The sequence below is a fragment of the Sturnus vulgaris genome, chromosome 1, assembly GCF_052056855.1.
Source record: "Sturnus vulgaris isolate bStuVul1 chromosome 1, bStuVul1.hap1, whole genome shotgun sequence".
Classification (NCBI taxonomy): Eukaryota; Metazoa; Chordata; class Aves; order Passeriformes; family Sturnidae; genus Sturnus; species Sturnus vulgaris.
Window position 1 is genome coordinate 142,544,530 of NC_142243.1, and position 21,569 is coordinate 142,566,098.

The 21,569-nt window shown below is 38.4% G+C and overlaps 1 protein-coding gene across 1 annotated transcript; it reads left to right on the top strand.

Annotated features, from left to right (window-relative positions):
• The first annotated feature begins 1,345 nt into the window (after positions 1-1,345).
• MED30 (mediator complex subunit 30) lies at positions 1,346-17,538 on the top strand. Its single transcript, XM_014870098.2, is given in 6 exon segments — positions 1,346-1,465; positions 1,994-2,203; positions 3,049-3,207; positions 6,243-6,353; positions 17,285-17,375; positions 17,378-17,538. Coding segments are annotated over 5 exon segments (561 nt in total). The 5' UTR covers positions 1,346-1,465; positions 1,994-2,029; the 3' UTR covers positions 17,404-17,538.
• Positions 17,539-21,569: the final 4,031 nt, after the last annotated feature.

Below are 21,569 nucleotides of genomic sequence, written 5' to 3' on the forward strand. Positions count from 1 at the left end.
GCAAGTTTATATGGTTTTGTTCCTGAATGCTCCTTGACTGCTTTCCTCTTTAACAAGGGCTGTATACCACACATCAAACTTCTGATTTATTTTTACAGCATTACAAATGCAAAACATTTCACACAAAAGATCGCTTGTAGCATCAGTTTTAATACAGCACAATTACCTTTACTGTACTAAGAATTAATTAGAAGTTGCAGGTATATAAATGTCCTCTTCTGCATATTTAGATACTTATTGTCACAATCACTCAAATACAGAGTCCTAGATACCAGAGACAGAGAGACTTTGGTACTTACTGATTTTTGCATATGAAGAAATTTTTTTGTTAGGCAGACAGTAAGTATTAAATACTGTAGAAACAGCTCATATATGTCAGGCCTCACAGAACCTACCTGGTTTCTTTCTGAGGATGTTCCCTCTCCCTCACATAGGAGGCCTTGTCTGTACTTCAAAAATGCCCCAATTGTATCAGTGTGGTACAAGCACTCAGAGAGGTTTTATATCCATGCAAATACTGAGACACAGGAAGGCCAAGTGTTAAGGCTTTTATGTATTCACAATAATATGTCTATGCAGGGAGGATTAGCAGTTCACCCATAAAGCTATACAATTAGCACGTTTTAAAGTGTATACTGACAATACATACTTATCCCACAAAACAGAAATTGAGCCATTTATCAGTGTGACTGGGACTAGAGCATCTCTCCTACAAAGACAGGCTGAGAGAGTTGGGGCTGTTCAGCCTGGAGGAGACCTCACAGAGGGACTCCTCATCCTGAACTTTAGTGATAAGAAAGGGCGAATGGTTTCAGACTGAAAAACAATAGGTTTAGGTTTTAGGCAGAAATCCTTTACAGTGAGGGTGGTGGCACACTGGAACAGGTTGCCCGGAGAAGTTGGGGTTCCCCATGCCTGTCAGTGTTGAAGGCCAGGCTGGATGGAGCTCTGAGCGACCTGGTCGTGGCAGGGGACTTGGAATTAAATGATCTTTAAGGTCACTTCCAACCCAAATTGTTCAATGATTCTATGATCTGACAGAGGGGTGGTGGGAATGTGTGAATATGTCTGGGGATTCTGACCAAACTTTTCAACCTCAAGAGCCCGCATACTGGCTGATCTTCCCGCAAAGCCGCACTGGATTCAGCAAGCCAGGAAAACGCCCCCACTCCCAGCGAGACGCTCGACGGAGAGCGGCGATAAAGGAGCAGTACAGGAGAAGTACAGGGGAGGCGGTACAGGGGCGGTACAGGGGCGGTACAGGAGAGGTACAGGAGCAGTACAAGGGAGGCGGTACAGGAGTAGCCCCAAGCCGACGCGACAGAGCCGCGGCCCCGCCCGCCGCTCCCGCCCCGCCGGCTGTGACGGCGCCGGGCGCCGGGAAGTGCTTCCGCCGCGGGTCCGGGGCCCATGAATGAGGCGAGTTCTGTGAGTGCGGCGGGGCCCAGTAAATGAGGCGAGTCCTGTGAGTGCGGCGAGTCCCTTGAGTGCGGCAGGACCCGTGAGTGCGGCGGGGACCGCGGGACCGGCCCGTCCGGAGCGGCTGCAGCGCGGAGCGGGGCCGGGCCCAGGCGGGAGCGCGGGGTCAGGGGAGGCTGCGGGGCCAGGGCACCGCTTCGCCCCGGGAGAGAGTGGGTCAGCCGAGGGAGGAGTGGTCGGGCAGGTACCGGTCCCGGAGCGCAGGGCTGCAGTTCTGTCTGCTGGAGCTGGGCAAACACCTCTCTCGTGTTCCCCTTGGGACGGATCGGGGCAGGGCGCGCCCAGTGACCGCTCCGAGGGGAGGGAGGTGCGTGAGGGGCCCCCTCAGTTCCACCGCCCGGCAGAGCTGCGGCGGGTCAGGGGGCGGTGTCCGGACCGAGGGGACTGCGCTGAGCCGGCCTCGTGTTGGACAGAGCCAACACGGGGAAACGGGCTGGGATAGCCACCCTGCAGAAGTTTACTACGATAGAGTCAAACAAGTATTTGATCGTTCCATCATCACTGCTTTGTGCAGTTTGCCCTAGTGTGACTGACTGGTCAAGGCCGGGAGATGTCGACCCCCCCTCTGGCCGGGGCGGGGATGCCGCCGGGCGCTTTCTCCGGGACGCAGGCTCAGGCTGCCAGGGAGGTGAACACGGCTTCCCTCTGCCGCATCGGCCAGGAGACCGTGCAGGACATTGTCTTTCGAACCATGGAAATCTTCCAGTTACTGAGGAACATGCAGGTGAGAAACAGCTGTTTATTTCTATACACTCAACTTGTTTTTATCACTGACTGCCAGTATATATAGATTCAGGAAATGCCTTAGGACGTTTAGAAAACTAGAGCAAATTGCTCTGAAAAGGACGATGGGTTGAAGAAGTGAGTGCTACACTTAATATATTTGCTTAGTCCTGTAAATTAACTAAAATTCAGAAATGCTGAATTGTCATTGCCCTCACAACAAAAAAGCTCTAAATATGCTTGGTAACTGTTTTCTTTTATATATTATCAAGATTGTTCATAGGTTGGTTATGTTTCTCTGTTTATATTAACATATGGGGAGTAAATTTAGAGGAAATTTCATTGATCTTTTTCTGTAATATTTTCCACCTAAAACTTTTTTCTTTGTTAGGAAAAATGACATAATCCTTATTTTTGTCTACTTACTGAGAAAACATACAGACTTCTGTTGTGTTTGCTCTGTGGAGAGTAGAGGATAAATAATTGCTCCCACTCCTTCTGTATTTTCATGACTCTTGAGCCACTGAATTGATTTCGCTGGGATTGAGACACAAAATCTCAACCCAGTCACAACGGTGTCATATTTAAGCATTGTGAAGGCACTCACTGAAAAGTCAGAAAGATTGACAATGACCAAATTGGAGAATACATGAGAGTGTTTGACAGCAGTGATTGAGCACATAAAATATGCAGTTTTGCTAGTAAAGAAAATAAAAATTTCAGTGCTTGCTATGGGAAAAGTGTGATTGTCTTATTTTAAAATATACAAAAACCTGTTTGATACCTTTATTTATTTCATGTGACAGAAACTTTACTGTAATATTTTTAATGTTTTGGTTCTCTAAGTTACCAAACGGTGTTACTTATCATACTGCAACATATCAAGACAGACTGGCAAAGCTGCAGGAACATCTCCGTCAGCTATCAATACTCTTCAGAAAACTGAGATTAGTCTATGACAAATGTAATGAAAACTGTGCTGGACTCGATCCTGTTCCCATAGAAGTAAGTACCTTAATTTATGTATAAATTGCAAATCAGAATAACCATTCTGGATAGCAAATCATCCATCTTCCTCAGAGACTGATAGCAAGTTTTAATGATACTGGAATTATTCAGTGGACTGAATTCTGTTTATTAATTAGAGCTTGTTGAAAGATTGTGAAACTTAGTGTCTAATTGACACCCTGTTCTGTCATAAAGTTGGTCTCGATCTCAGAGGTCTTTTCCAGTCTAATCGGTTCTGTGAAAGCAAACTTAATTTAAAATTTTAAGTTTTTTTTCATGTGGCTTCTTGGTACCTTCACCAATTTGTTTGCCCTAGGGAAAAAAGATGATCAAATTTTTTACAAGAAATGGGAAAAAGTCTCCTTCAAGATCTCACCCGTCAGCCTGGCTCCTGAGTAATAAGTATTATTTACTTTCTCTGGCCAATACTCTGTGCCTCCATAGTTCCTCACTCAGCTATTCCTAACCTGCTGGCCAGTGTGAACCAAACTTAAGTCTTCAGTGGTGATAGAAAAGTTGCAACATAAAACTTCCAGGGAGGAAAATTGGCCAAAGTTTTTCTTAATAATACTCCTGTTAGTTATAAAATCTTAAATGTCATCTTCCTCATAAATTGTTTCTAATTTAAACTACTTTTAAACCTTGTATTTTGTTACAATTTGAGTTGCTCCTGCTCTATATTAACCAGAATTTTGAAATTCTATAATTGCTGACCTCTGGATTCTAAGGCAACTTTATTAACAGATTTCTGATTGTCCATTGAATTTTAATCGTATGAGCATTATATTTGAAGTGTGAGTCTCTTATCTGAATAGGAGTAAAGAAAGGAAGAAGTCCATTCTGTACAGTCCATTCTAGACTACTATTTGAGTTAACAGTTACTGACTTTTGAGAAGGATTTCAGAGAAATGTATCTGGAATGCTGCCAGCGAGCAAGGGAATAAGTTAATTTTCCCATTTAAGAAAATAAATCTGTTTTCACAGTGTTTTGACTTGTGCACAATAACCATATACTTGTGTCCTCTTTAAAAGCTTTTCATGTGTCTTTTTTTCCCGTATCAATGGAATGACTTGGGTTGAGTTGCTTTTTTTCTATAACTTTCCATATTTTTTTCCTGTTATCAGGATGGAAAATAATCTCCATAGAGGAAATAAGCAGTCACTTCAGGCTTTTTTAACGCAAAGTTTCACTGATAACTTAGCAGAGTTTTTTATTGATAGATGGGGTATTTTTTAAAATCTTCTTAGTCTTTCCTTCTCTGAACTTAGTAGATGCCTGCCTCCCCATGTTTTTATTGGTTAGAGTGAATGACAGTGGCACATCATTCCTGTTGGATCACTTTTCTTAAATTCTACTTCCAGTAGTTCAATAATAGTCTCAATTGTATTATTTAATGGCCAGTATTTTTACCATGTCTTTACAGAATATCAACAAAACTCTTTTTTTGCACAGTCAAGAGAAGTCCATACCTACTAGTATTATTTATTCCATTATTATTAATATAAATGATTTCATACTTTTTGTTAATGTGTACTAATGTGTAATAGGTATTATTAGCTTTCTGTTAACCAGCATAGCAAGGCATGAGATAATTGTGAAGATCTGCTTACAAAGATTAAATTTCCTGCTTCTTTTGTGTATTAGGTATAGTTCAGCTTTTCTTTGTAGGTTTGTTTGTTGGGTTTTCTTTTTCATTATCACCTTTTCTGAAAGATAGGGAGGCTTTTGAAGAAAATATTCTACTTTGAGTGCTACTTTATTTTTCCATCAGAGAGTTTTTTCCAAGAACATACAGCAGCCCCACTACTTCTTCTTTATGGTCTGCAAATGTAGTAAGTGGTCAACATTTGCTACTTTGTTCACGGCAGAGTTTAGTGTGGTAGCTTTTGTCCATTTTGCTAAGCTGAACAAAAATGGCTGCAAAAATTTTTATATAGGAGGAAATTATATTTTGAGTGGTTAAATCAAAGTAAGTTTTCCATCAGAGGAGTGCTGAAGGCACTGAATGCTTTTTGAAATATTACACCCCAACCTAACTCAGAAGTTAATATGCACTTGATGAGCAACTTGCTCCTAGGCTTTAAAATTAATATCTTCTTGCTCACTTGTATCAGTATTCGTCTTCCATATGTCTGTAGTGTGTATGTGAACACAGATATATTTGTGCATAGTTCAGAGCAGAAGAAACAATGTCAGACTATGGACTTTGTGGATGTATTACCTTTTAAGAAAATTTTAGTCACTTGCGAGTATTCTGACACAGAAGCAAGTATTTGTTTTGTATCTAGTATGTTTCTTTTTCATTTTTTTTTTAGGAAGGAAACATAGTAGTATTCATTTAGAAATTCTGCATCAAGGAATTTGTTGAAGCTTACAAAAAAGACAGTGCACTATGGTCTTCTCCATTTTAAACCAAACTATGATTCTGTGTGTCTGAGGAGATCACAGTGAGAAATACTTACAAAATAACTAATTTTAGGTAACTGTGGGCCTAGTCTTAAGAGTAGCCAACCAGAGGCTCACTAAAATAGCAAGTCATAACTAGAGTATTAAGCAAGCAGCTATGTAAAGCCAGTCATATTTATGTTCAGTATATCACTAAACTGCTTTTTGGTAATGATAACTTCATGTTTGTGGCTTTATTTTTTAGTGTGAAATAGCAAATTTTAAAATCCCAGTCTGCAGAATTCAAAACTACAAGGATTATCTATAATAAACATCTTAAAATGGAAAGACTGGCTTCTGCCTGCAGTTATGAAATTTCTTTGGTCTAGGCTTAGTAATGTGTGGGATTGTGTCTTTTTGCAGCACATTGTTTTCTGGAGAACCAGCTGAGGTCATTGCAAGGCCTTTAGGTTTGAGGTGGCAAGGAGGCTTCTCTCCACTTTCTCTTGGGCAGTTAGAGCCTGTGGAGAAATGGTAGTACCGTATGCATTTCCTGGATTTGTTTGTTTTTTGTTTTTTTTTTTTAATTTTCTTTTTTTTCCTATCTTTTTTCTTTCTCTAACGCTGATGTTTCTTGTCTTCACAGCAACTTATTCCCTATGTTGAGGAAGATGGCTCCAAGCATGATGATCGTGGTGCTGCAAGTCAGCTTCGTTTTGCTAGTGAAGAGAGAAGGGAAATCATGGAAGTAAATAAGGTAACAAAGTTGAAATTAATTTGCATAAACTAAGAAATGTTTTTTTCACATTACAAAGCCTAAATTTCTAGATTGCTTTACTAAATACAGAATGTGCGATGACTACCATCAAAACTGGAGAGAAATACTTTTTATCTATAAATATTTCAGTATTGACCTTTTAGTTAAAATACTTATTTTTCAGCTGTGCCTCTGGCACTAGAGTTTAGCCTTCCTAACAATTTTAACTTGTGTCTCTTTTAAAACAAACGTATATTCTTATGAATACAGTGTGTATATTGATATTGACAGTACAAACTGGACTAAAGTGCCCGTTGAACTTACTTATCTTTAGAACTTACCTTAGATGTTAAAATAATTGATACTGAACACCAGATGTGTAAATATTCTTATAATTATGTGACTTGGTAAAGAATTTTGAGGACTACCTTCTGTGTTTTGACAGTTTGAGAAAGACTGTTTCTTTTGTAAAGAGGAACATTTTGAATCTTGCCACATTCAGAAAAAAATGTACTATGAATTATAAATGTTATAGGAGTAAAATGTTAAATTTTCAGTTTGAATGGCATTGTGCAACTGGGTACAAATTACTGAAGAGGAATTAAAATCTAAAAATAATTATGCTGTAATAGAAGCTAATGTAATATGGAGATTAAAAATACACAGTTTTACCAGACCACAGTTTTGAACGTTGTTTCTTCAATCTGTAAAGTACAAAGATAGGATTAAATAAATATTTCTACAGCTGTAATATCTGCAAATACTCAGTAAAAAGGAGTTATACTCTACAAAAATAACCTAACAAAAGAAATAAATTAATAAAATGTTTATTTACTGAATGAATAATTGATGGGTTTTTGGCTTTTTAAATATTTCCAATGTTTTAATTTGTCTTTCACAATCATACATGTATTGAATTTTTCATAACCCATTTATTTAGAAAAATGCATGTGTATTGTACAGGAGAAAATGAAGACTACGTGACTTTAGAGAAATGCAGTTGTCAGCTCTCCTGTTGTAATCTTTCTCTTCAGTGCTGATGTAGCAGGGTTGTATATATTATATTGTATGTAATGTTGTACCGTGAATTTATGCACATTTATTTGCAAGCTTTAGGTGTTAATAAGCTTAACTGTCCATACTTGCTGTGGTTTTAATAGCTCTATGACATGGTTTTGCCCTTGTTGTTGTACCTATATGCTAATATGATTTTAAACCTCCTTGGTGTGATCTTGTGAAAATAATTTCATAAATTTTTATGAAGAGTTCTGAACCTTAAACAGGTTGATGGTGTTATAGGACCATTGGTAGCAAACTGGTAATTAAGAATGCATTGAAATTTTTACATAAATATAGGCTGAAATCCTGTATTTATACTTAAATGCCTAGACTTTATTTCCGGATTTTCCACACTAAATCTTCAAAAGATAGTTGAACTTTCTCTAGTATTCTTGTGGACAAATACTTAATAACTGCAGCAAAAGCAAGTTAAACTTCTTTTTTTAAAGTTCACTGATTTTTTCTTTTGTTTCCCTCCAGTTGTATAAGCATATCTACTACCATTTTCAAAGTTCAAATTTTCATACATTACAGACTAGGAAATGCTTTTATGACTAGAAATATATCTTTTTTTTTTTTTCCAAAGAAAAATCACTAAAATCAGATAATTGGTCTAATTTCTCACACTGGCTGCTGGCTTCAAGGAGGGCTTGCTCTGGTTCCTTGCTGGCACACGTAACAGCTCTTCAGTCCTCCCTAGTGTGTAATGTCTACCTCCAACTCAATTTGATGAATTAATTATAGGAAAATTTCAGTAATACAAAATGTTGATGAAAATACTGTGACAGGGAAACCAACATGATAGTTAAAGAGGCTTTTTATATTCTTGACCAAATCTTTTCTTCCTTCAGCTAGTTGTCCTGTTCTCACCTTACCCATTTTGCTGTGATAGGCATTATTTTTTTCAGTCTTGCATATTATTGGTAACAAAAAGTCTCTATTGCACTATTGCAACCCAAGACTTTGACGCTAGTGTGATCTTTGAATTAGTTCTTAGACCTGCCATGGATCTCTTAATTTTGTTCTTCTTGCCATGATATCCCAGCCAGTCTGATTTCTGTAGTACTAGCTCTGGATGTATGTCAAAGACACTAACTGCCCCACAGTGTGAAGCATTGCCAAAACTAGTAGTAGCTCTTATAAACCTTGTGGATTATATATTCCCACACAAAAATGTCCTTATTCCATGAACCACTGACTTGAAAAACAGCAGCTTTGCTTTGCTACTGCAGATGTCTGGGAAGGGAACATCCTCACTGGAGGAGGAGGGGAGCATCTGGTGCTTCCTGTCATTACCATCTCATTCATGGGACAGGAGAACCTGTTGATGTATCAGAGTTCCTAAAAACTGCAGGAGCTTTTTGTGTTGGTTTACTGTGACACCTTTTGGTCTTATTTAGTTATTCTGCTATATTAGAGTTAGCTTTTAGGTTGGAAAGTTTAATGTGCTGACCTTGGCTATGTAAGTACTTGTCTGTTAATTTAAAATATTGATTAGTTTACAAGGCAACGCATTTCTGTCCTAGCAATTCAGTAATAATTAGCAACTGCAGATTTTAATAAAGCCTATTAAGCTTTATAACACAAGGGAGTTTTGTCCACAATAAGAAGCTCGTACCATTATTACAAAACAAACCATTTCTTGAGCACTGACTGCTTCTCTCATGTCTTAAACAATTCTCTCCTGCAGTTCCCAAAAATGTAGTTTATTCTTTTTTATCTGTATATGCTTTCTGGGCTTGTAAATTGTTGAGGTGGTTGACTTTTTAAAAAAATAAATTACTGTTCCAGAATCAGTTTAGCATTTGAATTAGTCTTCTAGTACATGTCTTGATCCAGTTTTCATTGAAATTAATCTATTTGCAGCAAGTGGAAGATGTTACCAAGATTTCCTCTCTTCTATTCATGTTTTTCGAGTGTTTAATGTTCCGTCTATCAAGTTTTTTACCTTTTAAGTATAGAATCGTCAGTATTATTTTCAAGATGACAGGCTCACCTTCAGTCTGTGGTCTTGTAGTACATTTGACAGGACTTGAAACATAAATACCAAATCAAAAATTGAGAGTGATTTAATCTATTTTGCTGCCCTATTAGTGGTTTTCTTTACTGTTTGCTTTTAGAAATGGAGCAAGTACAGCTTAGGTTTCATTCATGCTGTAAGTCTGGTCTCTGGTTTCTGAAGCACTTAGGAAAACCATCACATAATTAGTAGTGTAAGTACATTTGGGTGAAAGCAAAATAGCATTTGGACATTCCAGGTGGCCCTTTAGAAAGCAATCATATTTGATATTCTTAACTAATGTTTGTGAAGTGTTTAACAGTGATCTTGCTAAGAGAGAAAAAGACAATCTACATGACAGAGTTTTAAGTTAAGCCGTAACAAGTTTAGCTCTGGGCTTTTTTTGGTAGCACAAACATTGTGCCTTGTAGCTGATGCTGTTTAGGACTATGCAGAAAACCTAAATTCCTTTTAAACTACCTTTCACACTATTTGCATGTATTTTAATTGGTTTTAAATGTGTAGAGTCCTTTTTCACCTAAAATACGAGTGTGCATCAAGGAATACTTTGGCAAGAGGGGGAGAATATGTTACTTAGACACCTTCTGGGCTGTTTAATCTGCACTGGAGATAATTCCCATGATTTTTTGAGTACCCAAACTGACTCTCTGCAATGGTAGAATCAGAGGAATTTAGGCTCAGTGGGATGTCTGGAGATTATCTGGTTCAGTCCCCAGCCCAAAACAGGGTCAACCAGAAAAGTTAGATCTAGCAGCTCCAGCTCATGTCCATGCTCCAGCATTTCAGATATCTGTAAGGACTGAAATTCTGTCGTTTCTGGGCCCTTCTTAAGGATTGACTTTTACTGTGAAAATTTTCCTGATGTTACAGTGGAATTTTCCTTGTCATAACATAATATTCGCTGCCCCTCATCCGTTTGCTGTGTATACTCAAGAAGAGTCCAGCTTTGTCTCTTCTGTGAGCTTCATTAGGTGGCCGAAGACAGCACTGTCATCCTGTCCTTTGGCATTCTCTGCTTGAGATTGAACAAACACGGCTTTTATCATTGTGATGACCTTCCACTAGGCATTATCCAGTATGATAGAGCTTTGTATTGATCCCCAAATTGGACAGTCATTGTCCAGAACCAAATAGAGGAGAGTATGAGAGGTACTCGTCTGATCTGAGAGGTGCACTCTTGCTAATACAGAGCAGAGTGCAGTTTGTCTTAATTGTTGCAAAAAAGATCTGCTGATGACTCATGATAAACTGGTTAGAAAGTATCAAAAAGGACCTCGGATCCTTTTCTGCAAATTTTATTTCTATTCAGTCAGCCTTTGCTGTGGTGTGAGTTTATTCTGTGTGCAGATGTAGGATGTTGTTTTAATTGAAGTTCCTGAGATAGGTGTTGGTCTGCCTTTCCCACCTGTTGAGGTCCCTCTGAATCCAACATCCTACCACTGAGTATATTTTTCACTTTCCCCAGTTTGGCATTGTCCACCAATTTGATAACTTTGATATGGTGATTATCTCATTAAGTGTGGATTAGTCATTAATGAGGATATTAAGAATATTCACTTTAGTATCAGTCCTGAGAAACTTAAAGAGTGACCAAGTAGCACTTGGTCTTAATACTGATGATCTCAGCATTTAGAATCCCATAGTCCAGCCAGTTTTCCGTCAGCCCATTAATTTACCTATCCAAACCATGTCTCTTCAATTTGCTCAAAGGCAATGAGGGGCTGTGTCAGAAGCCCGACTAATGAATGATTTTACTTTATGAAAGTGAAGGAAATCTCCTGTTCTCCCCTTGCCACACAGCCAGTTATTTCTCAATAGAAGGCTATCATGTTGGTCAGCCACAAGCATCTTCAGGAAATCCAGTATGTTCCCAGTCACCTGTTCCCAGTCACCTTATCATTATGTGTCTGAATATGACTTCCAGAAGGATTTGCTGCACAGTCTTTCTGGAGTCGGGAGTTAGGCTGAGTCGCCTGTAATTTTCTGGATCCCCTCCTTGTCTTTCTTGCAAATGAATTGAAATGTTTCCTTTTTCATGAGGAGCATATCCACCCTCTCCAGCAGAAAATTGAGTGGTCTTGTTATGTCCTAAACCATCTTTCTCAGCATTCAGATGCACTTTTATTCCAGATAATGAATTATTTCCTTTTCAGTTTTGTATAAAATGTTGCACACAAAATTTTTCTAAACCATATCACGCTTAAAAAGTTGAAAAAAGTTAGGAAAAGGTGAGCATAATGCTGCCTGTAAAATCCCAATTGTCCCCTTTTGTCCTCATATAGATGTATATTATACAACCTTTATTGCATTATCACATTTGATTTCTCTTCCGCCCTTCCCATTTTCTATTCTGGAAGAGTCCTTTTAGCTATTTTGCTTTTATGGCAGACTAGGCACTATTTAGATTGAATCAGTATTGTGATAAATGAGATTATAAAAATACTGGTTTGTGTATTGCACAACTGGCATTAGACTATTGAGTAAGCAGGGAATTTGGGAATGAGAAGGAAGGATTAATTGTATGTAGTGAGTAAGTAACTAAGGCAGCTCTTGGGAGCTGAATTTTTTTTTCTCTGCCACAGATTATCTGTGGTAGTTGTTCATTCTTACCCTTATGGCTCGTGGTATCTTTGAATATGTGGGAACTGTTAAAATACGAAGTTTGGGGATGAACGTGAACCTTAAATGTCTTTGGACAAAGTTGGCAGCACTTCAGTTTTATCTGTAGTGTTTGTGTGACTGAGTTTGCCATCTGTAACTGAGGATCATAGATCTGTGGCATTTTCATGTTAAGAATGGGGATGTAACACTGAGAAGTGTGGTGGAGAAGCACCTTGGGGAATGAATAATTCCATTACAAGCTACAGAGCTTAGATGGTACTCAGTAAATAAGACCTCAGACCTCATTGTTGAATGATAAATAATTGGTATGAAGCAAACATCCATCTATTTGAATGAAGGTGCTTACTCCTCTCAGAACAACAGATCAGTGGATAAATACAATCCTGTCTGGGTCAATAGGTGAAAAGTATTGAGCTTGCAGAAGAGCACAGGCTATGACTGATGCTTCTGTTTGTTTCAGGAACACGGGGTTACACATGCAGAAGGAGCAGTTTTCCTTTCAGCTGTCAAATGAAGTGCAACGCAAAAAACTCAGTCTCTCATTTCTGCTAAGTGTAGAACAGTCATGCCTGTGACTGACATCAGGAAGAGCTGTAGATACTGGACAGTGAGTGTGTTCATGTTAATTGCACAGCAGTTGCTGTATTAGTGATGAATATTTTTTATCCCTTTGGAAAAAAATTATTAAGAGATTGATATATGAATTTATTATGATGGAAAATGAGCCTTGGTATCAGTTGAGCAGCCATAAGTTAAGACACCACTTGGTAGCTTTAAGAGAGTTTGAACAAAGTGTTGAGGGCACTTTTTCCATCATATTTTTTTCCAGCAGTACATATAACATTGTAATAGTCTCTTGACTACCAAAGGAAAAAAGAAAAGAGCAGGCTTTTCCACTTTCATACTTCAGAGATTTCATTATGAAGGACTCATTTAAATAAAGAATGGTATAAATGTTACCTTCCTATTACAAAAACCGTGTTTCTGTAGAAATTTCTTGGGCTTGACTTACCCGGAAACACAGAGACCACTGTCACCTTCACAAGGCTTTCAAGAATCACTTCCTAGAGCAGTTCAATGGTCCAGCTCTGGGCTACTCAGCACAGGAAAGACATGGATCTGTTGGAGTGGGTTCAGAGGAGGGCTACAAAAATTATCAGAGGGATGGAACACTTCTCTTATGAAGAAAGGCTGAGAGTTGAGGCTGTTCAGTCTGAAGGAGAGAAGAGCAGAGACATCTTACAGCACTACCTTTCAGTACCTAAAGGGGGCTTAGAAGAAAGCTGGGAACAAACCTTTTAGCAGGGCTTGTTGCAATAGGGCAAGGGGTAATGACTTTAAACTGAAAGAAGGCCAATTTAGATGAAACACAAGGAAGACATTTTTTAGGCTGAGGGTAAACATTCATAGTCAGGCTGGACCAGGCTCTGAGCAACCTGATTTAGTTGAAGATGTCCCTGCTCATTGCAGGGTTGGACTAGATGCCCCTTAAAGGTCCCTTCCAACCCAGACTGTTCCACGATTCTATATGCCTGGGAAAGAATGTGATGCAAGTTCTCTGTAGTATAGTCTTAATCCACAAAGTAAACATAATTTTTCAAAATTTTGCTAATATTTATGCAAGTAAAGGTATGGTTATTAATACTTAATGTTACACTGAGACACTGAGATGTCCTTCTGGCCTGTACTGTTGTAGATCTTGAATAGAGCAGGTAAAAACCATAGCTGGCACAGCATTCAGGAGAATGGTCTTCAATATAAGATTTTCAAGATGGAAACAGATCTTTGCTAGTTTTTTTTCCTTGAGCAGAAGAGCCTGTACCACTTAAACAAGTACTGTTGATGTTTTTACAAGCACCACTTGGAATATGATCGTACTCTTCCACAGTGTTTACATTGTTTTCCTTGCCTGAAGAAGAGATTTCTAACAAATGGATTGAGTGCAGCACAATGACTCACAGTGATGTTTTAGTTTTAAAATTTGAAGGATACATGAGCTTAAAATGAGGAGAGAGACAAGAACACTGTGAAAAGGTGGGTTCTGATACATCTCTGATTGTAAGTTGTGAATTGGTCTAGACAGCACTGATTTCTAATGAAATACAAGTGAAGCAGAAATGACTTCCAGCAAAACATTTATTTCAGTCAAAGTTGAAATTACTGTGTCCTATTGAACCCAAATTTGTATGAAACATGGCAGGTTCTTTCTAGCAGCTTTTCTTCCTTGAAAGGCAGCTGTTTTCTGGGTATATATTATGGTTTTCCCACTTAGTTTCAGTTATGTGGGTTTTGTGCTTCAGTAAATGTTTTCATAAATGATCTAAGCCAACTAAGATCTCGTTGGTTACTGGAAGGTGCAGTCCTTGACAATTCCATCACAATGGCCATAATACTTGCAAGATCAGTCAAAATGGGCGCCACTGAAAATTAGTATCACCAATGAAGACCCCCTAGGGTAGGTTTTCAGTCAGATCACTTTTCTGACAGAGAGGGAATAATAGAAACAGGCCTGGCAGATGTAACTTGAATGTAGGTCTCTTAAACTCCCAAACTGCCTCAGAGAATTTCCCTGTGCTATCTTAAAACAGATAAAGTCAGAAGCTGTACCATGTATGTAGGATGAAGTACTTTTTCTTGTTTCATACAACTGTTAATCCTGAGAAGCAGTCTAGAGTTCAACTAAGTCATTTCAGCAGAAGGAGGAAGGAGTGGGAGACAACTTGCAAGCAATCTGTTCAAAAGAAAATTTGTCACTGCTGCAGAAGCTGCTTAAAGATTTTGCCCATTTCCCAAGAAGGCCATTTCACCTATCTTTTCAAGGTTAGACTTGAGTTGAGATGTTCTTACTGGCTCAGCAAAGTCTTAAGCAGAGGCCAGCACTTCCAGTGGTGCAGAACATATTAATTATGTAGTACTTTGTGGTGTGGACCACTGCCTGTCAAAGATCAGTAGCAAAGATCACTGTATGCATTTCAATTAGGAGACTGTGCTCTCTGAAGTGGATTTTTTTTCTCTTTATTCTTTCAACAGCCTAGCAACCCAGGGATGGTGCTTCATCTGAGATGTTTTTTCTGGCTCCAGAAAAAGTAGAAGAGCTAAGAAATTAGCTCTTCGCTAAAGATGAGGATCTAAAATTATCTTCAGATAAATAAAGAAACAAATTTACAATTCTTGTCCTTTCAGATGCTTTGAAAACAAATGAAATCTAGGCTGAAGGTTCCCCTGTCTAGCATCAAATAAAGATCAAACAATTTATAGTGTCATAATACTTTCACAAGAAAGGAAAACAGTATTACAGAATGAATCTTTTGGGCATAACTTACACAAAGTTCATGTGAGTAACAGTATTTAACAGTACAGCTCGACATGCTTCTCAGAGGTCAATGGTTCTTATTTCTGTCTGTGACTTCAATTACCATCACCAACTGTTCAGCCTTTATTTCCATTGATGAAGGTTTTGAAATACCTTGAAATGGTGTGGCCTCAGTAACAGGGAGGAGTTACAGCTTGCATTAAATTATTAGTTTTGATGTAACAGTCACTGATTTCTCTAGGATTCAATGTTGAGGATGGCAAACAGAATTATGTTTAAAAATGTATGAACATGCTTGTTTATCTCATTCCTCTTGTGCTTTCTCAAGCATCAGGACCTTGCATTTATGACCTTTGGTAGGAAGACCCTTGCAATTCTGTCATTTCAATTCTGTCATTTCAATGCTGTCATTTACATGCTGCTTAGCTTTGTCTCTTGTCTTTAGTTAGGAGCTAAATCTCTGCTGCATATTGTGAAGTCTTGAAAATGGAAAAGAAAGAAGTATTAGATAAATGCACATTTTGAAATTTAAAACACTGTTTAGCCTGTAAAATGCTTGGCTAGGAATTCCATGTTAGTGCACATGAACTGTCCTACGTATGTTGTTGTATCCTTCTTGGGAGTTCAGATCTGAGTGTTGTGTCTTCCAGTGTCCTGCAAAGTCTGTATTCAGGAGTATTATCCTTACGATGTTTCCCATGTAATCTAAGCCTAATTACCATATTACTTCAGACTGTTTCTACAGGTCTGAAGTGAATAGGCTTCCTTTTTCCTCTGGATTTCTTTCCCAGCTGACCAGCTGTCAGTTTAAAAATATTGTTGTGTTGAGTGCATCAAAATTCAGGAGACTAATTTTCAGGATGTTGCTTCGTTTTCTCTCTGTTCCAGTAACTTTGGTTGTATTACTGATTTGAGTCACGCTTTTAATGTGTTGCCTTTTGTGTTGTGCAAATAGCAAAGTTAAATCAAACCTGAAACATTTTGTTCTGTTTTGATGGAAGCAAGTCTTTCCTGTGCTTTCACTTTACTTGGAACTCCAGACTTCCCTAATGAATAAGTAGTTTGACCTCTAATGTTGGAAGGCTGACATCTTATCAAATCAGAATGAAATGAAGAACAAACTGTGTACTGTTAACAACAACCTTAGTTCTCAACAGCTTTGACTTGAGCAGGAAAATGAATAAATGAGACAATAAATATGGGTATTACTGTGAAACATGAAAGGTTAGGGAAATTGTGTGATGTCTTGATGCCCTGATCTTTCTTCTGTAGACACATAATTTTTAACTTTTGGCTATGCAACCAAATAAAAGATAGTTTGCTGTTCTCCTGCTCCTCCAAATGCTTCTGCAGTTTGCAAAAACAAATACATAATTTTAAAGAATTCAGCATGCTTGGGAAAACCATTTTCAATACAAGATTCTTAATGCATTGCAGTTCACCTACATAGCAGAAGGGCTGCAAAAGCTTGATTTGTTTCACCTATACCCTTTACCGTGTTCAAACTTGTAATCTTAGTGCCTCATTTTTCTCTAAACCAAATTTATAAAACATAAATTCACATAAATTTACCTGCTCCCCAAATTCTTTCTTCCAGCTTAGGATGCTCACTTTTAGACTTTACAAAGTGAGGACTGATCCCTGCAAGCCTCCAGCTTTTGAAGGTGTCAGGTGTTTTGATAAAAGGCTGCTGTGAAATGAAACAGCATTCCCCCTCTAGCAATGGTCCTTAACTTTTGAGGCTTTCTTGTATTTTTAGAATGTGCTTTAACGGGGATGTATTATCCCATTAATAATGCTCACTGACAACTTAGAAAAAGATTTCTATAGCATTTCATAGCACTGTAACTTTTGTTGAATTTTGAGTGCGCTATTTGAACTGATCACAAAAATAATTCTAATAAACTCTTCCCACAGAAACTGAAACAGAAGAATCAGCAGCTGAAGCAGATCATGGATCAGTTACGAAATCTTATTTGGGACATAAATGCCATGTTGGCAATGAGGAACTGAACAAGGAAAATCAAACTTTGTAACTGAAGAAAGTACAAATCTGTTTGGATATGCTTAACTTCCTTCTAAGAAGTAACATGTTTTTCCACAATTATATTGCAGTAATGTTTGAAAAGTCTTCAAGATTAAAATGTTGGGTCGTTTTCTAGTAATGTGAATGGTGTTGGGTTTGTTTTTATAGAAGATTCATCCTATAAGTTTTACCTGTGTGATTCTGCTGTACAGCCTCAGTAATTTACAATAGTAGTTTGGATTGCTATGCAGATAGGGGATTTTATAAATAAAATGTTTCTGGATTTTTTTAATAATATTAGTAAAAATTATAAAAACATATGTTTGTATGCCATTCTTCAGTGCAAATAGCCTCTACAGAGAGACAAAGTTGCAAGGCAGTAAAGTTGCTCCAGTAAGCCAGAGGGCTGAAGTGCAATCAGATACTGCAATTCAATCTGCAGTATTTTATATGTTATCTGCAGTGCAGAGCAGAGCAGAACAATCCCCTGCCCTGCCTGGCTGGCAATGCTGGGCCTGATGCCCCCCAGGACAGGGTTGGCCCTCCTGCCTGCCAGGGCACTGCTGACTCAGGTTCAACTTGCCATTGACCAGGACCTGTAGGTCCCTTTCCACGGCACTGCTCTCCAGCCTCTCATTCCCCAGTCTATACAAACAACCAGGGCTGCCCCATCCCAGGTGTAGAATCTGACACTTGCCCTCCTTAAACTTCACACAGTTGGAGATTGCCCAACCCTTTAATTTGTCGAGGTCTCTGCAGGGCTTTTCTGACCCCAAGGGAGTAGACAGCTCCTCCCAGTTCGGTGTCATCAACAAATTTACTTAGTATTCCTTCTAGTCCTGCCTTGAAGAGCGCAGGGCCAAGGATGGAGCTCTGTGGAACCCCACTAGTGACAGTCACCAGTGCTCCACTCACTGTAACACTGTGCCCAGCTCATCAGGCAGTTGCTTACCTATCATGTAACTCAGTTACAGCTGTGTGCTGGACATTTTGTCCAGAAGGCTTCTGTGAGACAGTATCTAAAAGCTTTGCTGCAGTCCAAAAAGATTACATCTGCTGGCTTTCCTAGATCAGCTAGGTGGGTTACCCTCTTGTAGAAGAAAATCAGGTTCAACAAGCAGAACTTCCCTCTCAGGAAGCCATGCTGGTACTGAACAACTGTGACCAGTGATGCATTTCTGTAGCATTATGTATGGTTGGAATATTTCGGTTTTGTTTACCAGAATGCTAAATAAAGACCTCAATAATATTTTCCCTATGACTATGAGTCCTAGTAAACTTTGGAGTATATGAGCAGTTTATTATTTTGAGTTAATCATAAACCTTCATCTTTCTTCTTTGTTCTAACTTTGTTACTCCTCACAAGTTTCTTTTGCCCTGAAAATAATCTTACAAATTTTTGTTATCCACAGATGCTGCCAGTGTACTGTGTGTCTCTCCAGATTAAAAAACACATAAAAACAATAGTTTCAATATAAATCCATAGGGTACTTTACTCTTAGTATTTGTCAGGTTGAAAACTAACCATCCTCATGATTTGCTTCTTGTCTACCACTTGTAACTCTTATTCCATGCCCAGTCAGACTCCATAGTAGTGTGTGAAAGACTTGTTCAGAATCTCCTAAAGTGTCCAGTTAAATGGTAGCCTTTTAAAAGCTAACTTTTCTACAGTCTGTTGGTTTGATACTGAATACTTACTGATTTGAGATTCACTGATTTTCATAGTCATAGAATGGTTTCTGTTAGAAGGGACTCTGAACACCATCTTGTTCCAACACCTCTGCCACAGACAGGGTTGCTCAGAGCCCCCTCCAGCCTCATCTTGACCACTGCCATGGATGGGACATCTGCAGCTTCTCTGGCCAACCTGTTCCGGTGTCTTACCACCCTCACAGCTGTTTTGTTGTTCTGTCAGTCTCTTTAATTCTGTTTTTTAATAATTTCAACCCATTTGTCTACTCCTTGAGGTAAAAATCACTGGTAACAGGTCTGATCACACCTGGTTAACAATATGTGACTTTTCCCTGAAAATAGGTACAATATAGTTGTCTTTTGTTTCTTTTTTAAAGGCTGTAAATATTGACAGATGAATGGATGTCCAGTCTTGTAGTTGAAAATAAAGTGTTAGAAAACATTGATTTTGATTAGTTTACCTGGTGTTGAAAGTGGTCTCTATGTATGACAATACCCAGATGTGAGTAGATGTCAAAACATCTACAAATCTTAACAAATAATATTTTCTCCCATGTTGCAAATGCAAGGGTAGATATCTTACTCTGTGGCAAAGGCTGCAGCAGAATTGTTTGTTCCCTGTTTAGATTCACCACTATGGCAGATTTGCTGGTCAGAAATAATCGTTTTTTCTGCAGCTATGAGAGTCATAACTGTTTTGTATGCAAACATTTTGAAAAAGAGATAACTGCAAATAGAGATTTTACTTTGTTGTTGGTTTAAAATGCAAATGCATTTTTAATTTGCAAGCTGTAGTGGCAGTTTTCTGTTTAGTGCATGCATAAGCATGCAAGTAGCATAGAAGAAGTATTTGAAGTGGATTTTGAAATGGCACCATCATCTTAATTATGAGTGTAAAATTCTCAGTTCTTCATATTTTTGTTCTATTTTTGGAACAATTATGGAAAATGGAGATTAGTCTAGACTTCACTGTACTGCTTGTATGTCATCTAGGTCTTCTTACTAAATGTGTTTAAAGTTTGGTGACTTTTTTATTACACACAAACAGTACAGAAGTAAGCTAAAATGTGAAATAAGAGTGCAGCTATTGCAAGTAGATGTCTTGGTGATAAAATATTTGGTTTTCTCTGTGCAGCTGCTACAGTAGCCAAGGTCTGTACTACAGTTTTTCATCTAGGAAGGAGGAGAAACACTTCAAACCACTACCAGAATAGATGGGCAGTAGCTAAATTGCAAAGTGCAGAAATAGACAGAATTGTAAATTATCACGGTAAATACTGTCAAAGCAGGACTGTGTAAGGTGTTGGACCAAAACCATACACTTTGAGTTACACAGATGAAAGTAAGGGTAGTGAACATAATTCAAATGCTATCAGATCCACAAATAAATATAGGACTTGGCCAAGAAGACGACAGTTTCAAGAAAAGTGGTGATTCCTCAGCTGTGAAACACTTGAATGAATTACTGGGCATCAACATGTGCTGAAATTTAATATTTTATTCATGCTAACTGAACTTTAACTGCTGGTTAATGAAATTACACCAGATGAAGTATTTACAAATACCAGTAAAGCAATACCAACACAGATGTTTCAGTGTTTGGTTTATGTATCATTGACTGTTATATCAATATATATTTTTGAAATTATCTTCATGCTTCTGGCATTCCCCTACTTTCCTCACCAGGCTGGTGGCTTTCAGAATTGCTTCCTGCAACAGTGCTGGACTTGCTGTCCCTCCTGAACACACAGAGCTCTGACTGGCTCTGGAAGTGCCCCCTCTTCACTTAGAGCATAATTTTCGTGTGACTGGTAGTAAGTATAGCTGCTTACTAAGGTTGGACTCAATGATCATAAAGGTCTTTCCCAGCTTAAATTTTTCTATGATTTTGTGGCTATTTTTTATATTCTTGATAAGGCAGAAGCTGGATAAACATGCTGACACTTCCAAAAGCAAATACCAGAACATAGGATTGTTATATTTTTAGAATATAAAAATATTTGAGGGGTTTGGATTTTTTGGGGCTTTGTTTTGCCTAGATAGGACTTGGGAGAATAGAGCTAAGATGCAGAATACTTTAAAGGATATTTGTGGGAATAGTCCAGGTTAACACACACTCTCAATGTACAACCATTAATCCAACACCTTTGTAGACAAAATAACGGATATTGAATGCATAGTTCAGTGTCACAGCACAGAAGATGCCTGCTAGGCAGTATGCAAAGGTACAAGGTTTTTCTTACATAAAAAGACAAAAGTTCAGAGCAGATTTATGCTTTGCTCAGGAAAGATGCAAGGAGCTTGCCTTTCCTCTTGTCTTCCATAGAGGCAGCAAGGCCAAATCCATGACCATTCTTATTGTCCCACAACGAAAAACCTTGATCTGATTGTAGTATTTCTTACTGATGGAGAAGCTAGAACTTGTGCACAAATACTACTCAATCACTAAAGAATGGATTTAGAGGGAGGAGGACAAGGATTCTG